The sequence below is a fragment of the Notolepis coatsorum genome, assembly GCF_963971535.1.
Source record: "Notolepis coatsorum genome assembly, chromosome: 10".
Classification (NCBI taxonomy): Eukaryota; Metazoa; Chordata; class Actinopteri; order Aulopiformes; family Paralepididae; genus Notolepis; species Notolepis coatsorum.
The window spans coordinates 23,618,033-23,634,699 of NC_140174.1; the positions used below are offsets into that span (position 1 = coordinate 23,618,033).

Consider the following 16,667-nt stretch of genomic DNA (forward strand, 5'->3'; position numbering starts at 1 on the left):
GTTGGGGGAGCAAAGAGTTTGCAACCGCGAAAAAAAGACTAAATTTCATTTGATGAAGCATCCGACACGGCAGCATGACAATGTGAAACGTGACTCTGACAGGGAAGCCTCTACCAGTGATGGATGTAAACAAAACAACAGAAACTGGATCTAAGATCAGGGCAAACACCACCCTGTGAGTGGAGAAGGTCTGAGGAAGCTCGTCGCTGGGTATATCGTCGAGGAGATGTTACCTATTTCCACGGTTGACTCGCCCTAAAATACCCACAAAAAAACAATGTAAAGTTTGCTGGCTACCTCCAGAGAGAATATGCGGTGAAGGAAGCTAATTTGAAGGCCACACTCAGAGAGGTCGACTCTGTTTCCACCACAGCAGACACAGACATCTGCACAGCTAACAACAGAAGCTAAACAGGTTTTTTAGTAACGAGTAACGTAGCAAATCATTTTGATACAAAGTAATCAGTAAAGTAACTTTGATTACTTTTTAAAGGAGTAATCAGAGGGGACAAAAGCCTGACCCTACAGTATGTACAGTAGGGACTAATCTGGTGGTAAATGGTAAATGGCTGCTTTTTTATATATGGCGCTTTTATCCAAAGCTCTTTACAATTTGTTACTCACATTTTTAACTCACACATTCACTCACACAGACGGCGGAGGCGATCATGCAAGGTGCCAACCTGCTCATCGGGAGCAATTAGGGGTTAAGTGTCTTGCTCAAGGACACATCGACACGCTGCCCGGGAGGAGCGGGAATCGAACCGGGCACCTCCGGATTGCCAGACGACTGCTCTACCTCGCGAGCCACTGTCGCCCCTCGGGAAACCTGTGGTGGGAAACCTACATGTGTGTCTGTGTGTGTGTCTGTGTGTGTGTGTCTGTGTGTGTGTCTGTGTGTGTCTGTGTGTGTGTCTGTGTGTGTCTGTGTGGGTGTCTCAGAGGGATATGCGAAGCGAGACATTGCTAGTTAACACGATGATGGTGGATTGAGCTCACGACTATAATTCGGTTAAAGCGGTGGGCCGCCGGTGCGCCCTGCTCTCTCTCCACCGGCGGGGCGAGGACGGGAGGGACCGTCACGAGGGCACAGCAGATGGTCACACGCAGGACCCGTCCCAGTCGTCCCAGTCGTCCCTGTCGTCCCCGTGTTGCTCTCCAGCGTCATGTTCCGAGGGAACGAGCAGGGATCCAGCTTGACTGTTTAGGTGCCACAGGGCGGAGGGGAGGGGGAGCGTGCGGCCAGCCATGCAGAAACTCACCACGCCAGGACCAGATGCACTACAGGCGCTAACACAGGGCGACACCAGGCCTCACAGACCAGCTTTCAGGTACGTAACGGGTTCAATACAGATCTACTGTAATACTATATAATAATAATAATAACAATGATAATGATACTACTACTAATAATAATAATAATAATAATAATAATAATAATAATAATAATAATAATAATAATAATAATAATAATAATAATAATAATAATAATAATAATAATAATAATAATAATAATAATAATAATAACAATGATAATGATACTACTACTAATAATAATAACAACAATTATAATACTAATAATAATAATAACAATGATAATGATAGTACTACTACTACTACTACTAATAATAATAATAATAATAATAATAATAATAATAATAATAATAATAATAATAATAATAATAATAATAATAATAATAATAATAATAATAATAATAATAATAATAACAATAACAATAATAACAATGATACTACTACTATTACTACTAATAATAATGATAATGACAGTACTACTACTACTACTACTACTACTAATAATAATAATAATAATAATAATAATAATAATAATAATAATAATAATAATAATAATAATAATAATAATAATAATAATAATAATAATAATAATAATAATAATAATAATAATAATAATAACAATGATAATGATACTACTGTGCTACTACTACTAATAATAATAACAATGTTAAAAATAATAATAAAGTTGTACATGTTTTAATTGATTGTTATCCTTACTTGTCTTATTGTTATGATTTTATATGCCTTTTTTTTTCGCTCAACAAAAATGTTATGTGTACACTCAACGTGACTGTATATGAGGGAAACCTCCGTTGCCTTTCGAGTTTAAATAAAGGTTTGAAATTAAATGAAAAGATGAACACTGTGTCTGAAATGGGTACAAATAAAGTAGTGATGGTCCAATCTCAGTCTGAGCCCTGAGCTTTAACCCTTTCACTGCCACACGACAGAAGGTTAACCCTTTACTATCACACAACCGACGGTCGCCATCGGTTGTGTGATAGTAAAGGGTTAACCTTCTGTCGTGTGGCAGTGAAAGGGTTAACCGGCTGTCGTGTGGCAGTGAAAGGGTTAACCTTCTGTCCTGTGTGTCGCCGCAGTGAAAGGGTTAACTGTTTTGGTAGTGCTTGTAGAGTTGTATGGGCTACTGTATTATGCAGGCGTATGAAGATATATATAAAGATATATGTATAGGTGTAGAAAGGTCAACATGATACCTCCATACCGTTGACCATATTATTCTCACACGGCGGCCATTTTGCTCTGATGTCATGCTCAGGTCGGGATTCTGTTCCACCCTGTTCCCACCTTTGGTGAATCCCGGCCTGAGCATGACATCAGAGCAAAATGGCCGCCGTGTAAATAGGGTCATTTCAAAGTGCATGTCATTGTTTTTTTTTTTTTTTTTATGTGCCCTTGTGGTTGGGGGACTGGAAGCAGGTACAGTAGGAGTCAACAGAGTGCATATCGGGTTACGTGTGGATGTCGTGATTTATGTGTATCCTGTAAGAGGGAAACCATCAGCAGAATGGTTTATGGGCCGCGACGCATACAGTGTAAAGGGCAATGTACTGTACACACAGGTGAGTGCGCTGTAAAGGATTTATAGGCTGCTTGGAGAGGTGTAAAGCATGAAGTATAATGTGTACAAGGTGTATAAAGGTATTTATATAGCATGGGAAGTATTTGTGTCACAGTAAGTGCACAATTTCATATGTGGTGGAAAATCAAACTATAAACAGTTGTGAAATGTACTTGTGAATAATAGAGAATTTTAGAGATACATGAATAGTCTGTTTAAATAATAATGATATAGTCTACGTGTTGATGTAGGCTTGATGACATGTTTAGCTGTAACGTGGATGTTTGAAAGTCCACGCATTAATATGACAGAGAGCTTACTGTGACTTGAATAGAATCACTATGTACACAATCAGGGCGAATGGGGTAATATTACAGGAGCCTTTTAGCCAATGGTAGAGGGGCTGGTAGTGTTGTTGTCTCAGTTTGATGTATAAAATACATAATGATTCATGCTTTGCCAGTTCTTCCTAGCAAGAAACAACTCCGGTATTTGCATGTAATCAATAAAGTACCGTGTTCATTCCTGAAAACCTTTCATCCTCGTAAGGAATTGTGTTGAGTTTGTGTACAATACAAATATGCCAATTTTGAGGGGGTGTCAAAGTTTCAGTGGTAATTATGAGCTTCAGGGAAGTTTCTGGGCTGGAGGAGGGATGTACTGCACTGTAAGATGCAACAAAAAGAGCACAGAAAGAGGACAACACAAATATGATGAATGCAATATGTAACCTAGCTGTAACGTTAAGCCTGTCACACAGTGATGTGCATCAAACTGACTCATTCTTCATGTTTTGACTCCATCGCGCCCCATTTAGGGATGTCTCCCTCCCGTCATTGTAACCGGCTCGGGCAACATCCGAGCCATCCAGCCGCGCCGGTGTCCAAACACATTCAAATTCCTAAGTACAAGAGCACAGGAGCGGAAAGTACAAGGGTTACACCGCTAGGCCTCGGCTAATTGACTGGCTGTACAGCGCCGCGAAGAGAGAGAGAGAGGGGGAGAGAGAAAGAGAGGAGAGAGAGAGAGAGAGAGAGAGAGAGAGAGAGAGAGAGAGAGAGAGAGAGAGAGAGAGAGAGAGATGGGGGGAGTCATTTTCGTAACAAGGGACATTGTCGTCATTAAACACATGCTAATTGCCATAGTCTGATATGTAACACTTATTACACAACAGGTGTGAAAAACACAGACGGCGCTAACTTTCTCCCATGTTTGCTTGTCTGTAGTACGTATAGTAATGGCTGTGTGTCACCTTTCTCTCTCGTGTTATTATACCAAGCATCCATCCAGGAATATTCCCAGGAGCGGGGGATACGGAAGGTTCCCTGGGCGGGAGCATCACCTCGTCAGGGGACATTTTAAACAGAACGTGATGGATGGATTTTCCGAACATGGGTGTGGGGGGAAAAAAGGAAACACGGCTAATCGTTTGTCACCAAATTCTCAACAGTACTACTGAACGACATGAACCACCAGGGTAAAAAATCGCACTGAGCCGTGGATGCACTCGGAAATATTGACCGCTATGAAAAAAAAAAATCTCTGAGTTTCGTAAAAGTCAGTCAAAGCTTACCAAAAGCTCGAGCAGTGAACTCCAAGCCCACATGACTGAACTCAAACTGCAAAGAAACAGACTAAGAAATGAAGTAAACTCCATGATCAAAACTGCAAAAAAGAATTTCATCAATGACAAAACTGAGGAAAACTCAGTTTTTGAAATTTGAACTTTGGAAATTACTCAATAATCAACTAGGCTGCAGTAAAAAAAAACTTAAAACCAGATTTTCAAACATAAACATAAAGACGGACAACACGCTCATCACAGACAAGCTGGATGTGGCCAATTACTTAAACATTTTCTTCACAAACATAGCCACACTGGTAAATAAACTACCCTCCCACTCAGGGCATTTTGGGGTAGAACACATCATAGCCTACTACAATAACCTAGGGGTCCGCAAAGATGATTTCAAACTAGAAATGGTAACAACAGCTGAGGTACTCAGGTAAAACTGAGCGCCCTCCAACCCAACAAGGCCACTGGCCATGACAATATCCCCTCCAAATTCCTCAGAGACTCAGCAGCCGCCATCACCCCAGTCATCACACACATAATAAACCTCTCCATAAAATAGGGACACGTACCCAAAGACTTCAAAATTGCGAGAGTAACCCCCCTGCACAAAAAGGGCAGTCATGGAAAAAATAGTATACGAACAGGTCGAAAAGTACGTGGCGGAAAAAAATCTAATCTTCAAATTCCAATCAACCAGTCAACCAACGAACTAGATTCTTGTACCGGATCTCCTCTCTGGTAAACAAGAATACCCTGAAGACTCTGGCAGGAGCACTCATTCAAGGGTACTACGACTATGCTTGCACCTCATGGTACCAAAGCACCTCAAAGGTGCTAAAAACAAAATTACAAACATCACAAAACAAACTGGTCAGACTACTGCTTGACCATACTCCTATAGAACCCACCTCACCCCTGCCCACTTTGACAACCTAGGATGGCTTAGAGTAGACGACAGAGTACAGCAACTTGCAATGGGCCTGGTCTACAAGATACACTACACCACTAAGGTACACATGTACATGTCAAAATACTTCCCAAAGGTCAGTGAATACCACGACCACAACACCAGAGGGAGCTCCACAAATCATGTTAAACCCAGATTCGGCTCAAACAAGGGACTAAACACGTTTCGCAATTATGCCACATCAATGTGGAACGCCACAGCTGTAAAGGAATGTGAATCACTACCCACTTTTAAAACCACTCTCAAGGAGCACCTACGGGAGACTGCAATTCGAAACTGGCCCCTGTAAATGTCCTAACCCAACTCCCTCCAATGTACAGTAAATGTCCTAACCCAGTAATACACGAGACCCTCTTCTTGGGACCAAGTAAGGTTTTGTCGATAATCCAATGTACAGTTACCCCCAACCCCCCCACCCCGCCTACCCATCCCCCCCCCCACCCCACCCACCCAACCACCTCCAATGTACAGTTCCCACCCCACCTACCCAACCCCCCCCCCACCCCACCTCCTCTAATGTACAGTTTCTTCGTCAAATGTATATACTCTCTTTTTTTTTACTCTTTTTGTATCACAAACAGTACTGTAAATCTGGTATGTCATAAATGTATAGATGTAGCAGTACTGTCTATCTGTATGTCATGTATGTCATATATGTTATGATGAATTGAAAATGGGGGACCCTGATGTAAACAAGACGAAAGTCTTTCTCTGGTCTGCATCCCCTTAACAATTGTCTGTATTGTATTGTACCCATTCTGCAATCTGTTAATACCATTTTCAATCAATTCAATCAAACACCCCGTTCTCATGAGCGAACGACGGGCTGCGATAAACGCACGGGTCTCTCTCTCTCTCTCTCTCTCTCTCTCTCTCTCTCTCTCTCTCTCTCTCTCTCTCTCTCTCTCCTGTGGGTCCAATGCAAAAATAATTAATAAAAAGCACAACACACACACAGAAACAGGGTAAAGCCTTCGAGTTACACAAACTATTCTCCCTGCGAGGATGAGAGTCTCTTGGTACGATGTCGGGGTCGTCTGTGATGTCACCGAGAGAGAGAGAGAGAGCGGCACGCGACAGACCTCGGGGGACGCGCTCCGATGGTAAAGCAGAGAGGAGAGGGAGGGTGACACGACGGGCAAACCGGTCGCCCCTTCAACACTGCTCTCATCGAACCCAGAGTTGGGGGGGCAGGGGGAGCTGCCCCCCCCCCCGAGGAGAATAACTGGTGTGAAAAAAAAATTATCACACAAGACTATATTATAAAGGAGAAATGAGAGCCTGATGGGTTGTTTTGTTTACATAAAAAAATGTATCTCTTGTTTCAAAATGTCGCCTATGCCTGTTCCCAAATCCTGTCTCCCGCCGCTAGGCGCAAGCTCCTATGCCTCTCTTTAACAATGATGCAACACCCTTACCAAAAGTGGCAATGTCACCAAAACCCTGCCCCAGGCAATCTTCTTCTTCTTGTTTTTTTTTCTTTTGTCCAGTACATTTCTATATATAGGAAACCCTATCGATATACTGTACCGATATAATGTTTTCTATTTCCTGTTCAACGCTGTGCATTTCTACCCAGAGACAACCTGTTCCGACGCCGTCTGGGGAGGAGAACAATGAACCACAACACATGACCTTCACGGGTGGGGGGGGGGGGCGTGTGGGGGGGGGAGGAGGGGTAGCTCTGGACAATTGGGTCAAGCGGTACAAGTGGGACACAGAGCTGCTGCCCTCCCTTCCCCCGAAACGAGCATGAGCCAAATACAAAACAAAAAAAAATACCTGTTTTTGGAGGAAGGCCGAGGGGGCAACTCGTACTGTACACACGCTGAGTTACCAATGGGACTTTTAGTCAGTAGAACTGCTGACGGAGACGAGCTCGTACCCTTCCCGATGCCAAGCTGGAATCAAATGACACCGAGGAGATCTACATCTGAGATGATGCTCGGGGGGGGGGGTGTAACGCGACGCGTTCACACGCAGAGCCGACACCGATATACTTCAGAGGTTCACCTCAGGTGAGCCGCTGTGTTCGTGTAGCTGACCCTGACAAAAGAACATTTATCGTGATATTTTGTATGTTTTGGTCGCCACCGGCACGGTAGTGAGTGACCGGCTATGCCATCATGTGCCATCCATGTGCTGGCGGCATCATGGTTTGAATTGGATTATATACTGTGGTTTTGCCGTGGTATCGTTTAAAGGTGCTGTAAGTGGTATTTTCTCAAATAAGTGGTCTACGTGTTAAAATAATAGCTCTACATTCTGACAGTCATCACTGATATGGAGTGTTTGGTCAGTGTTTGGCCAGTCGCTCCACTCTGCAGTGAACAGGAAATACATTTCCTGGTGTCCCATTCCCACTTCGTCCAATCAGGAGAGAGAACTCCACACGGCAAAAATGGTAAGACAAAAACAAGAAATAAAAAGTAGTTTTAAGCAATTATGTGCTTGAAACAAGAAAAAAATTCTGGCAGCAAATTTGGATTGGCGGGATTTCTTGAAATAAGTAAGAAATATCTAGGGCTCTCTCTCCTGTTTGGATAATGTGGGAAAAGGATACCAGAATATTTATGTTCTGTTTACGGCAGAGTGGAGGGACTGGGAGACCCATGTTACTGACCAGACTATCTATACCAATGATGGCTGTTGGAATGCAGAGCTATTTAACACTTATCTTAATAAAATAAATACCACTTACCGCACCTTTAAGACGGAAGTAACAACAGGGAGATACGTGACTTTTAACGTGGCAGTACCATGTTATTATTATTATTATTATTATTATTATTATGGTAAATAAATGTTATAAATGATCTATACAATGGCCAGTACCGTGGTTGAAAATTCAAAATACCATCAAACTACCATAATAGTCTGGGGGGGAAGGGACATCGTCAGCAAATTGTGTACCTCTGTAATAAAGTTCCACTATGTGAGCGTGTCGATACAGTAAATGTGTGACTGTATCTCAATGTCTTGAAACAAGTTCATGCAGCAGAACTTCCTTCAACAGGACTTCCGCTCGTCTGAACCGATCGAATGGCTAAACTAAACTAGTTTGAAATGTCCTCGTTGAGTAATGTAATTAAAAAGCATTTTAACAGCAAATTAAGTTATTTTTTAGACGCATGCCCCAAGCACACATCCAATTTTGTACAAGCGTTAAGGTGGTAGAATGTCATACGATTATGAGTGGATTTTAATACCCATACTCAGGGGCATTGCCAGAGTTCTTTTATTGTTATTGTTATTTGTGAACATGATCAACTATCTTCAGATAGTGGGAAAGGTACTAGGACTGTGACTTATTTTGTTGCTAAAATGGTCGAAAACAAAAACTCATAAGGGGCCATTAACTACTTAGGCCATTAACTTACTATTTCCAAAGTGGTTCCATGGTCAAGGTCAAAGTCAGCAGTAGGATCACATACACTATTGGAAAGCTGCCTGGGACCCAGAGGAATCATTTCAGATGCAGCGCAAAGCTGTATGTCAATATTTTATTGTCTATATCCCTCCAAGAATATCCCATTATGACACCAAGACCTTGAAGGACACCTTAGAAACATTTATGCTGTCATTTGGTATCATTCTTCTTTCTGAAAATGTCTCAGAACCTCATACAACCTCTGAATGGACCAGGTCTCTAGTTTGTGGTTGTAATGTTTCATGAGGCTGTGATTATCCTAGAAGTCACAATAGAGGTATACAGTGAGATCAAGTTAAAGAAAAGAAAAAATTGTCTCACTACATCGAGATGGCTACTATGGGGACTAACATCATCACACATGAATACAGTTCAACTCATCAGAGTCCACAAGAGTCTTGGCTTTCCAGTCATACCCAATCCATGCAATTCCAAGACTATTTGCAGAAATAGGCAAATACAACATTATTGAAATAGGCAAAAAGAACACATTTGTACTACATGCATATAAATCTACAAAACGAACTTGCAAATACAATCTACAAACCCCAAAACTGCATGGGATTAGCATAAATCGTGCATCTCTGTAAAGGGGAGAATATTGGATATCCAAAGAGCATATTTTCATTCAGATATCTTGAGGTGATAGGTCAAGGGAAGGGACCCTTTTATTACTATGAAAACAGCCCTGCAATTCTTTCCCTCGCCAAAATGTAGCCTGACTTTGCAGCATTATTTAGCCCCATTCCCGACAAGGTTGGTAACCTAATAGATTCCTATAGGTTTAGGTCTATTTTTAGGTTTAGGCTCGATTCTTTTTATTGATATTGAAATCACGGTTATTAAACACGACTACTCATTGATTTCTTCTACAAGTTACCAAAGATGTTTCAGAATAACTGAAGAAACACACCGTGGCTCCCTCCTCCCTCTCAACACAAGCTGTAACGTATACTTTTTCTTTTGGGGGGGGGGCGGAGCGCACCACTGTGAAGGAAGGGTGCGCTGCATTTACAACACAAGACTAAATGAAAGCAACACGGCACACGCCACAATAATCATTGTATCTCATAGTGGTGGGGGGAAAAATCGATACGTAGTAGTATCGCGATACTTTGCGTGGCGATACTGTATCGATACAGGGACGCCAAGTATCGATATTTAATTATTCATAAAGATAAAATAAAATTTGTATTTTTTTTTGTTTGTATAAGGAAGTTGCATTGTTCATTTCAATACCTGTAATAGTACAGTAGTCCCCACACACACACACACACGTGTGCATTCAGTTAAGTTGGAATATGACTGTAATACAAACAGTTCAGTTTGTCAGGTACATACAACACAGATTACAGTGTTTACATCTGTCTGCTTGAGAAAATACCATGTTCTGCAATAAAAATGATTGAAGTGAGATGAACAGACTGAACTTTATTTTATTAGATAAAACACCTAATAAAAACTACTTTGCAGTTGAAAAAAGGTAATAAATCGCAATATTAATATCGCAATACTCATCATATAGCAATATATTTAGTATCGCAATACTATCGTATCGTGACTCAAGTATCGTGATATTATCGTATCGTGAGGCCTCTGGTGATTCCCACCCCTAGTATCTCAGTTCTCTTGTTTACGTGATCGTGGGAAGACAAAATCGGAATTGAAATTTAAACTTGATTAATCGCCCAGCCCCTAGTTTCTAGGTTGTATAGGTTCTAGTTTCTAGTGACAGCGTCACATTAAATAAATCACCTGCTCATTCAACGGCATAACACTGACAGCAAAACAACCACCGTAGCGGTTCACAGGCGTCGGTAACTCCTCTATTTGATCAGGATCACTGCAGCTCGATGAAACTATAAAGGGGCAAAAACCACAACTCAAAAAAACAATGGGCCGCGAAAAGACTGTATTTATAATAAAACATAAATCACACTGAGCTGTGATCAAAACACGCCAAGCGTGCGGCAGGTTTACAGACTCCCCTGATCCCACGCTCTCCCACCACCCCTGCTTAATTGCGCTGCGAGTAAAAAAAAAAAAAAAAGAAAGAAAAACAATGTCATGCAGGCCTTGGATCAATAAGGAAATCAGATGCAAAACGTATTACACGGCGGTTCCAAAGCGAGAGACAGATATGTACTCGTAAATCACGTCAGCGGCGGCGTAATGCTGGCATTGCCGTACGCGGTCTGAGCCTTTTCATGTTTTAGAAGGTGACAGAAAGCATGTGTGGGGGTTGGGGTTTAAAAACAGACAGAAAGAGAGAGAGAGAGGTTAATCAATGAAATATCAATCAATAGGCAGGCAGGAGGAGCCAGGAGGTCGGATAGTGAGAGCCTTCGATGCTGATCGAAAACATTCAGACGAGGACCCCCGCCTCCATTGTCCAATGTCTCTCTCTCTCTCTCCCCTACCTCTCTCTCTCTTGCCTCCTCCACCCTCTTTATCTCAATACCATCCTCCTCGCTTCCCTGTCCTATTCTTTCTATCCTCTGTGTCCCTCTCCGGTTCTCTCTCTCTCTATCTCTGTCTCCCCTGCTCTGCCTTTTCCTCTGTCTCTCTCTCTCTCTCTCAGTCTCTCTCTCACACACCCCCCCCTTTTCTTCATCTCTGCTGCTCCCCCTCCTCTCCCTCTCCGTGTCTCTACTGCAGCAGAAAAGCGAGCACAGACACCAGTGAAAGTGCACGCGTGTCGTGTGTGCGGTTGTGTGTGCGCTACGATGGCATATCCACGGGCGAGATCGTCGTGCGCGGTGGGAGAGGTGGGAGAGAGAGAGTGGGGAAAACAGCCCTGCGTGCCGAGCCATGGTATGAATAACAGCTCTGATCAAAACATTGATCGCTGGTGCATTACATCACAGCCATGCAAACAATCCTTTTTGAATCCTTAAGGGTAATCTCTCTCTCTCTCTCTCTCGCTCTCTCTCTCGCTCTCTCTCTCTCTCTCGTCTGTCTCTTTGTTTTTGTACATCACTCTCTCCATATCCTTCTCCCTCTGTTCAGTTTTTTTCTCTCATTCCTCCACCATCTCCTGTTTCTCAGTCACTTTCTCTCTCTCTCTCTCTCTGTCTCTTTCTCTCCCTATTCTATACATTTCTCCAATGCATACCTCCAGAGTCCTAATGGACTCTCTACTGGTACTTTTTGACCGAGATTGGGGGAAGGGGGGGATTCAGAAAATCAAGTGATCTGGGTCACAGCGGTGTCTGACGTATAGCGCTGGCATATTCAACCTACAGAGACCGACCCCCCACACACACACAACACACACACACACACATCCCCTCGACAGACACGTACACAAACACATTTACACACACACACACAGAAACAGAGACGGTGTTGCGCAGGCACGCTGTGATATGAATCCCATCTCTTAGACCTGCTCCTCTGCTCTCCACATACAACCAACACTGAGACACCACCAGCACCACCACCGCTGATGCCATACCATCAATAATATAATCATAAATGTACCATTTTGGCAGATGCTTCCATCCCTCGGGCCTTTACAAGTGCAATAAGTGCATACATTAAAGATGCACTAACTTAAGACGTCAATCATTTGAAACGAGGACATGGAATAAGCAGCCGATATAGTGGTCAGATCTAGAGGGTCCTCGTTGGCGTGTGACGCAACCGCAAAGTCACACGCCGATTCCACATAATCGAGCGATCCTAAGCCCCGCCCCCCTCTCTTTGCTTGACTGAGGAAAGCAACGGTCGTAAATTGGAGGGTCAACGAAAGAAGGCGGAGCTTGGGATCGGTCAATTGCACGTGGTTGAGTCTATACTGCGTAGTCCTAGTTTGAAGTGATTGGGGGAAAATCTTAATGCATCTTTAAAATCTTTTAATCTGCAAGATCCTCATTTTTGTTTGTGTTGTTGGCGCCATTTTTTGGTGATAAGCTAACTATTGCTGTTGCACTTTATTGACTTGCTTTCCATCTTGAAGATTCATGCTAACTATACTGTGTCAGTCTTCTATTTGTTCCAAACAAACTGCTGTTGCTGCTGCTGGTGACGTAAAGCACATAACTTCATCTGTGATTTTCCCCGGAATGTCCTAACAGACACCAGTGTTTAGAACAGCCAAAAACTGCAAGTGTAATAACATTTGTGAACCGGGTATAGTTAGAATCACTGTTATGTTATATCAATTGACCTGTCTCAAACCCTGCCCTCTTTTCTTGATCCTCCAATCACAACTGTCGCTTACCTCGGACAAACTTGGTTTGTCCGAGGTAAGCGACAGTTGTGATTGGAGGATCAAGAAAAGAGGGCAGGGTTTGAGACAGGTCCATTGGTGATTAGAAAGTGGCAAAAAGACATGTATTTCTATAAAGATGTTTGAGATTATGACTTTAAGCCAGGTGAACAATTGGTACTCATTGAATGCATCGCTGAGATGTTGGTTGTCGAAGCAGGTGAGTATGGTGTTGAACTGTATATTAAACTGTATGTTACGTAATGTAATTGCAGACTGACAAATATGACAATATTGACAAACAATGTGACCAAGCAGCAAGTATACAGTAGCCTGTATAACTTATTGTATGCCAGATATATCACCCATGCCATATCTCTTATCTTTATTTCCCCCTCATCTTTATTTTTATATCTTATCTTTTTATTTCTATTACCCTGCCTGTACCTCCCCTCCCCCTCGCCTGAGCTGTTATGGCACCAGAATTTCCCCCAAGGGCATTAATAAAGATCCAACTTATCTTACAGTATCTTATCTCTTGTTTGTATATGTAAGGATGGAAGCTGATTCAGCTGTATCCAATGCCAAGTCCACTTGGTCCAAATGTATTTAGGGTGTCTGTTTAATGTGCATCTTTTGTGGCCAGTCGATTAGGTGATATAGAACAACAGAAAAATCACAATATTCAGAAGGACTTCTTTTTATAGTATAATAATATACTGTATTGTCGTGATATCTGCTCAGGTACGTCAAATCACATGTTAGATAATCCAACAGCTGTTCATCCTATTGGCCTGCAGGGTAATGGGCAGAAAGACACACCCTATCAAAGAGTCATTTTCAAGTCAGTATTTACCGTTCATCATTATTTCCAACTAAATTGTGAATCACAATTCAAAACACCCCGCAATGTGATATCGTCTCAATTACTCCATCTCACATTTTCAATTATATAATCTTAAACTCTATCTTTGAAGGGAACCCTGTCAATCCCCAGTATCAAAGCCCGGGAAACACACACACACACACACACACAGGCACACGACCAGTCTGTGGCGAGCCGGCGGTCGGAGGTGGAGAATTGATCCCGACCGGCCGGTGCTGCCCGTCCGTCCGTCTGTCCGTCCGACAGGAGCCGGAGTGGCAGCTAGAGAGGCTCTTCCTGCTACCTTATCCTCCAAAGCCCCGACGCGGGACCAATGGGATGGATGGATCCGGTGATCTGATCCAACTATCCGCCATGAAGTGATACCCTGCTCTTCCTTGGGGGGGGGGGGGGGGGGGGGGGGGGGCAGAATCCTAGGCTGCAGGCTGAGAGGGGGGGGGGGGGGGGGCAGTGTGGCTGAGAGTCTATGTTTTCTGTATCCATAAGATGTCCCCCGAAAACACATAGAGCCTCTGTGAATATTCGCATGTGTACGATGTGTCATCATGTGTGTGTACTGTAGTGGGGGTGGGGATGAGAAAGCTGAGGTTGTAGGGGTTATAGTGTCAAAATGGAACATTTGTGATTATATTATTGATGGTATGGCGTCAGTGGTGCTGGTCCTGGTGGTGACTCAGTGTTGGTTGTATGTGGAGAGCAGAGGAGCAGGTCTAAGAGATGGGATTCATATCACAATATGTATGTTTGTTTGTGTCTGTCGAGGGGATGTGTGTGTGTGTGTGTGCGTTCGTGCGTGTGTCTCAGAGGGAACGAGCTGTGCTTGTCTCCATCTGTGATGTAACAGAATGTTGAGTTGTATGTACAGTACATATTGCTGAGTGGGCAAAACCTATTGTGCTGTAAATGTGTGTGTAATGTATGAAGGTATCTGGAGCGTATGTTTTATTTTCACATGATGCCTTTAATGTCTCTACAGTTACTGCTGTAGCTGTCTGGCTTTATACCTAGACCGTACAGTGTATGTGCACATACAGTATATAAGCATGAATGAGAAAATAGTTACACATCAACACCAGAATAGAGTTGGCTACTTGATGTGAAAATATTATTGCAGTTGTTATTGTCAAAACGTGGGCAGGATTTACCTTCCTAAGAGGTGCATGATTGAAAAGAGGGCAATACCATGTGGATCTTAGAGATTCTGTATATTTGCTCTCTTTATTCTCTATTGCATCTGCACGATCAAACGGGTCGTCGTGACGTCATGTGTTTTCTGATAAATCAACTGCTCGCCGTGGACGTGAAAACAAATGATGGGTATTTCGATTTAACGTCTGCGCGTAATGAGTATGGAGGGCGCGCGTAAAAGCCATTTAGGATAGGATACCAGCGGGACAGGGGACCGACTGGACGCAACCCACCAAGGAGTAGCGTTACCAAGGGCATATGATGAGAGGAAAGACGTGCACCCCATCACCGCCGAGGCTTCGGGGTCGCACAAGCCTCCGCGGTTTAAGTGCTTCAATAAATAAGACTTTGGGGATGATATACGGCACCGCTTGTGTGCGTCATAAAGAGGCAAACGCGAGCTAATCAAGGCGCGTTTGGATGCAAGAGGCGCGGTGGATGCTGCATTTGGAAGCAGCTACATATTAAATCCGCTCAAATAACCAGGAATATGGCGACAGGAATTATGGTGGCAATAAAAAAACACGCATTCGGCGCGAATCTATACAGAAAGATATATCGAGTGAATTAAATGGAAGTGACGCGCTTGACAAGGACCTCGTTTGGAATATCAACTGTAGCCATCTGTGCCATTAGGCATATAGCTGCCATACCATTTCCATCTCTCCTATGCCATCATCATTAATTATTCAATATCCGCGAGTCTATATCCTGCCATTGAATACAAGCATACTGTCAAGGTTGACATAGATACCTAAGTGGTCTGCAGTTGATTGTGGAGGGATATCGATCTGCGATTCTCATAACTACGGTCGATAACAAGGAGGAGAGGAGATTTTTTTTAAGAAAGTTTAAAAAAAAACTTAGTATGACTCAAATGCTGGACAATATCATAATCATACAGTACATGATGGAGAGACAATAAGTTGGTCCCCTAAGGAGGAGAGAGGACTGGAGGAGGGAACTCACCCGGGCATATTTGGAAGAGTAAGGGTCTTCAAAAAGGGCCCATATCTTCGGCCGCCAGGTCTTCCACCAGCCCGCCTTCCTCGCGTCCTCCTGCATACACAGTCTCTTCAGGTCCCCGTCCGGACCTCCCAGCGCCGGGTCGTCCTCCAGCTCCGGCTCGGGGTTCTCGAAGCTGTCCAGCGCCTCCTCCGCGTCCCGGTGCTGCCGGTAGTTCATCCAGCAACAAGCCTCCACGTCCGTCTCGTCGATCCCCCAGAAGGCCAGCTCCTCCTCGAACAAGGGGCCGCACACATCGTTGGGACAGTGCAACTTCCCCGTGCGGTAGTAGTTGAGGATGAACGAGAAGACGGACGGGTGACGGTCAAAGAAGAACTCGTCCGATTTGGGATCGTAGTCGAAGTTGCTGAAGGCGTCCGGCTCGGTGAGCCACGATAGGCGGGTGCCAGGCAACGTCTTTAGGGTGCTCCGGTAGGTCTCATGCCGCACCCCCCCGCAGTTGATCACGATCTTCTCGCTCTCCGACGGACAAGTCATGTCTGCGC

The 16,667-nt window shown here is 43.5% G+C and overlaps 1 protein-coding gene across 1 annotated transcript in view; it reads right to left on the reverse strand.

Annotated features, from left to right (window-relative positions):
• Positions 1-1,100: 1,100 nt before the first annotated feature.
• Positions 1,101-16,667, reverse strand: part of LOC311235495 (voltage-gated potassium channel KCNC1-like) — a gene marked incomplete at its 3' end in the record, with an annotated part of 15,647 nt that continues 80 nt past the window's right edge. The window contains exons 1-3 of the mRNA XM_084322963.1: positions 16,126-16,667; positions 7,222-7,340; positions 1,101-1,200 (exon numbers count right to left, since the gene is read on the reverse strand). The exon at positions 16,126-16,667 is cut by the window's right edge and continues 80 nt beyond it. Coding sequence (XP_084179089.1) covers positions 1,101-1,200; positions 7,222-7,340; positions 16,126-16,667 — 761 coding nt within the window. The remainder of the gene's footprint in view (positions 1,201-7,221; positions 7,341-16,125) is intronic.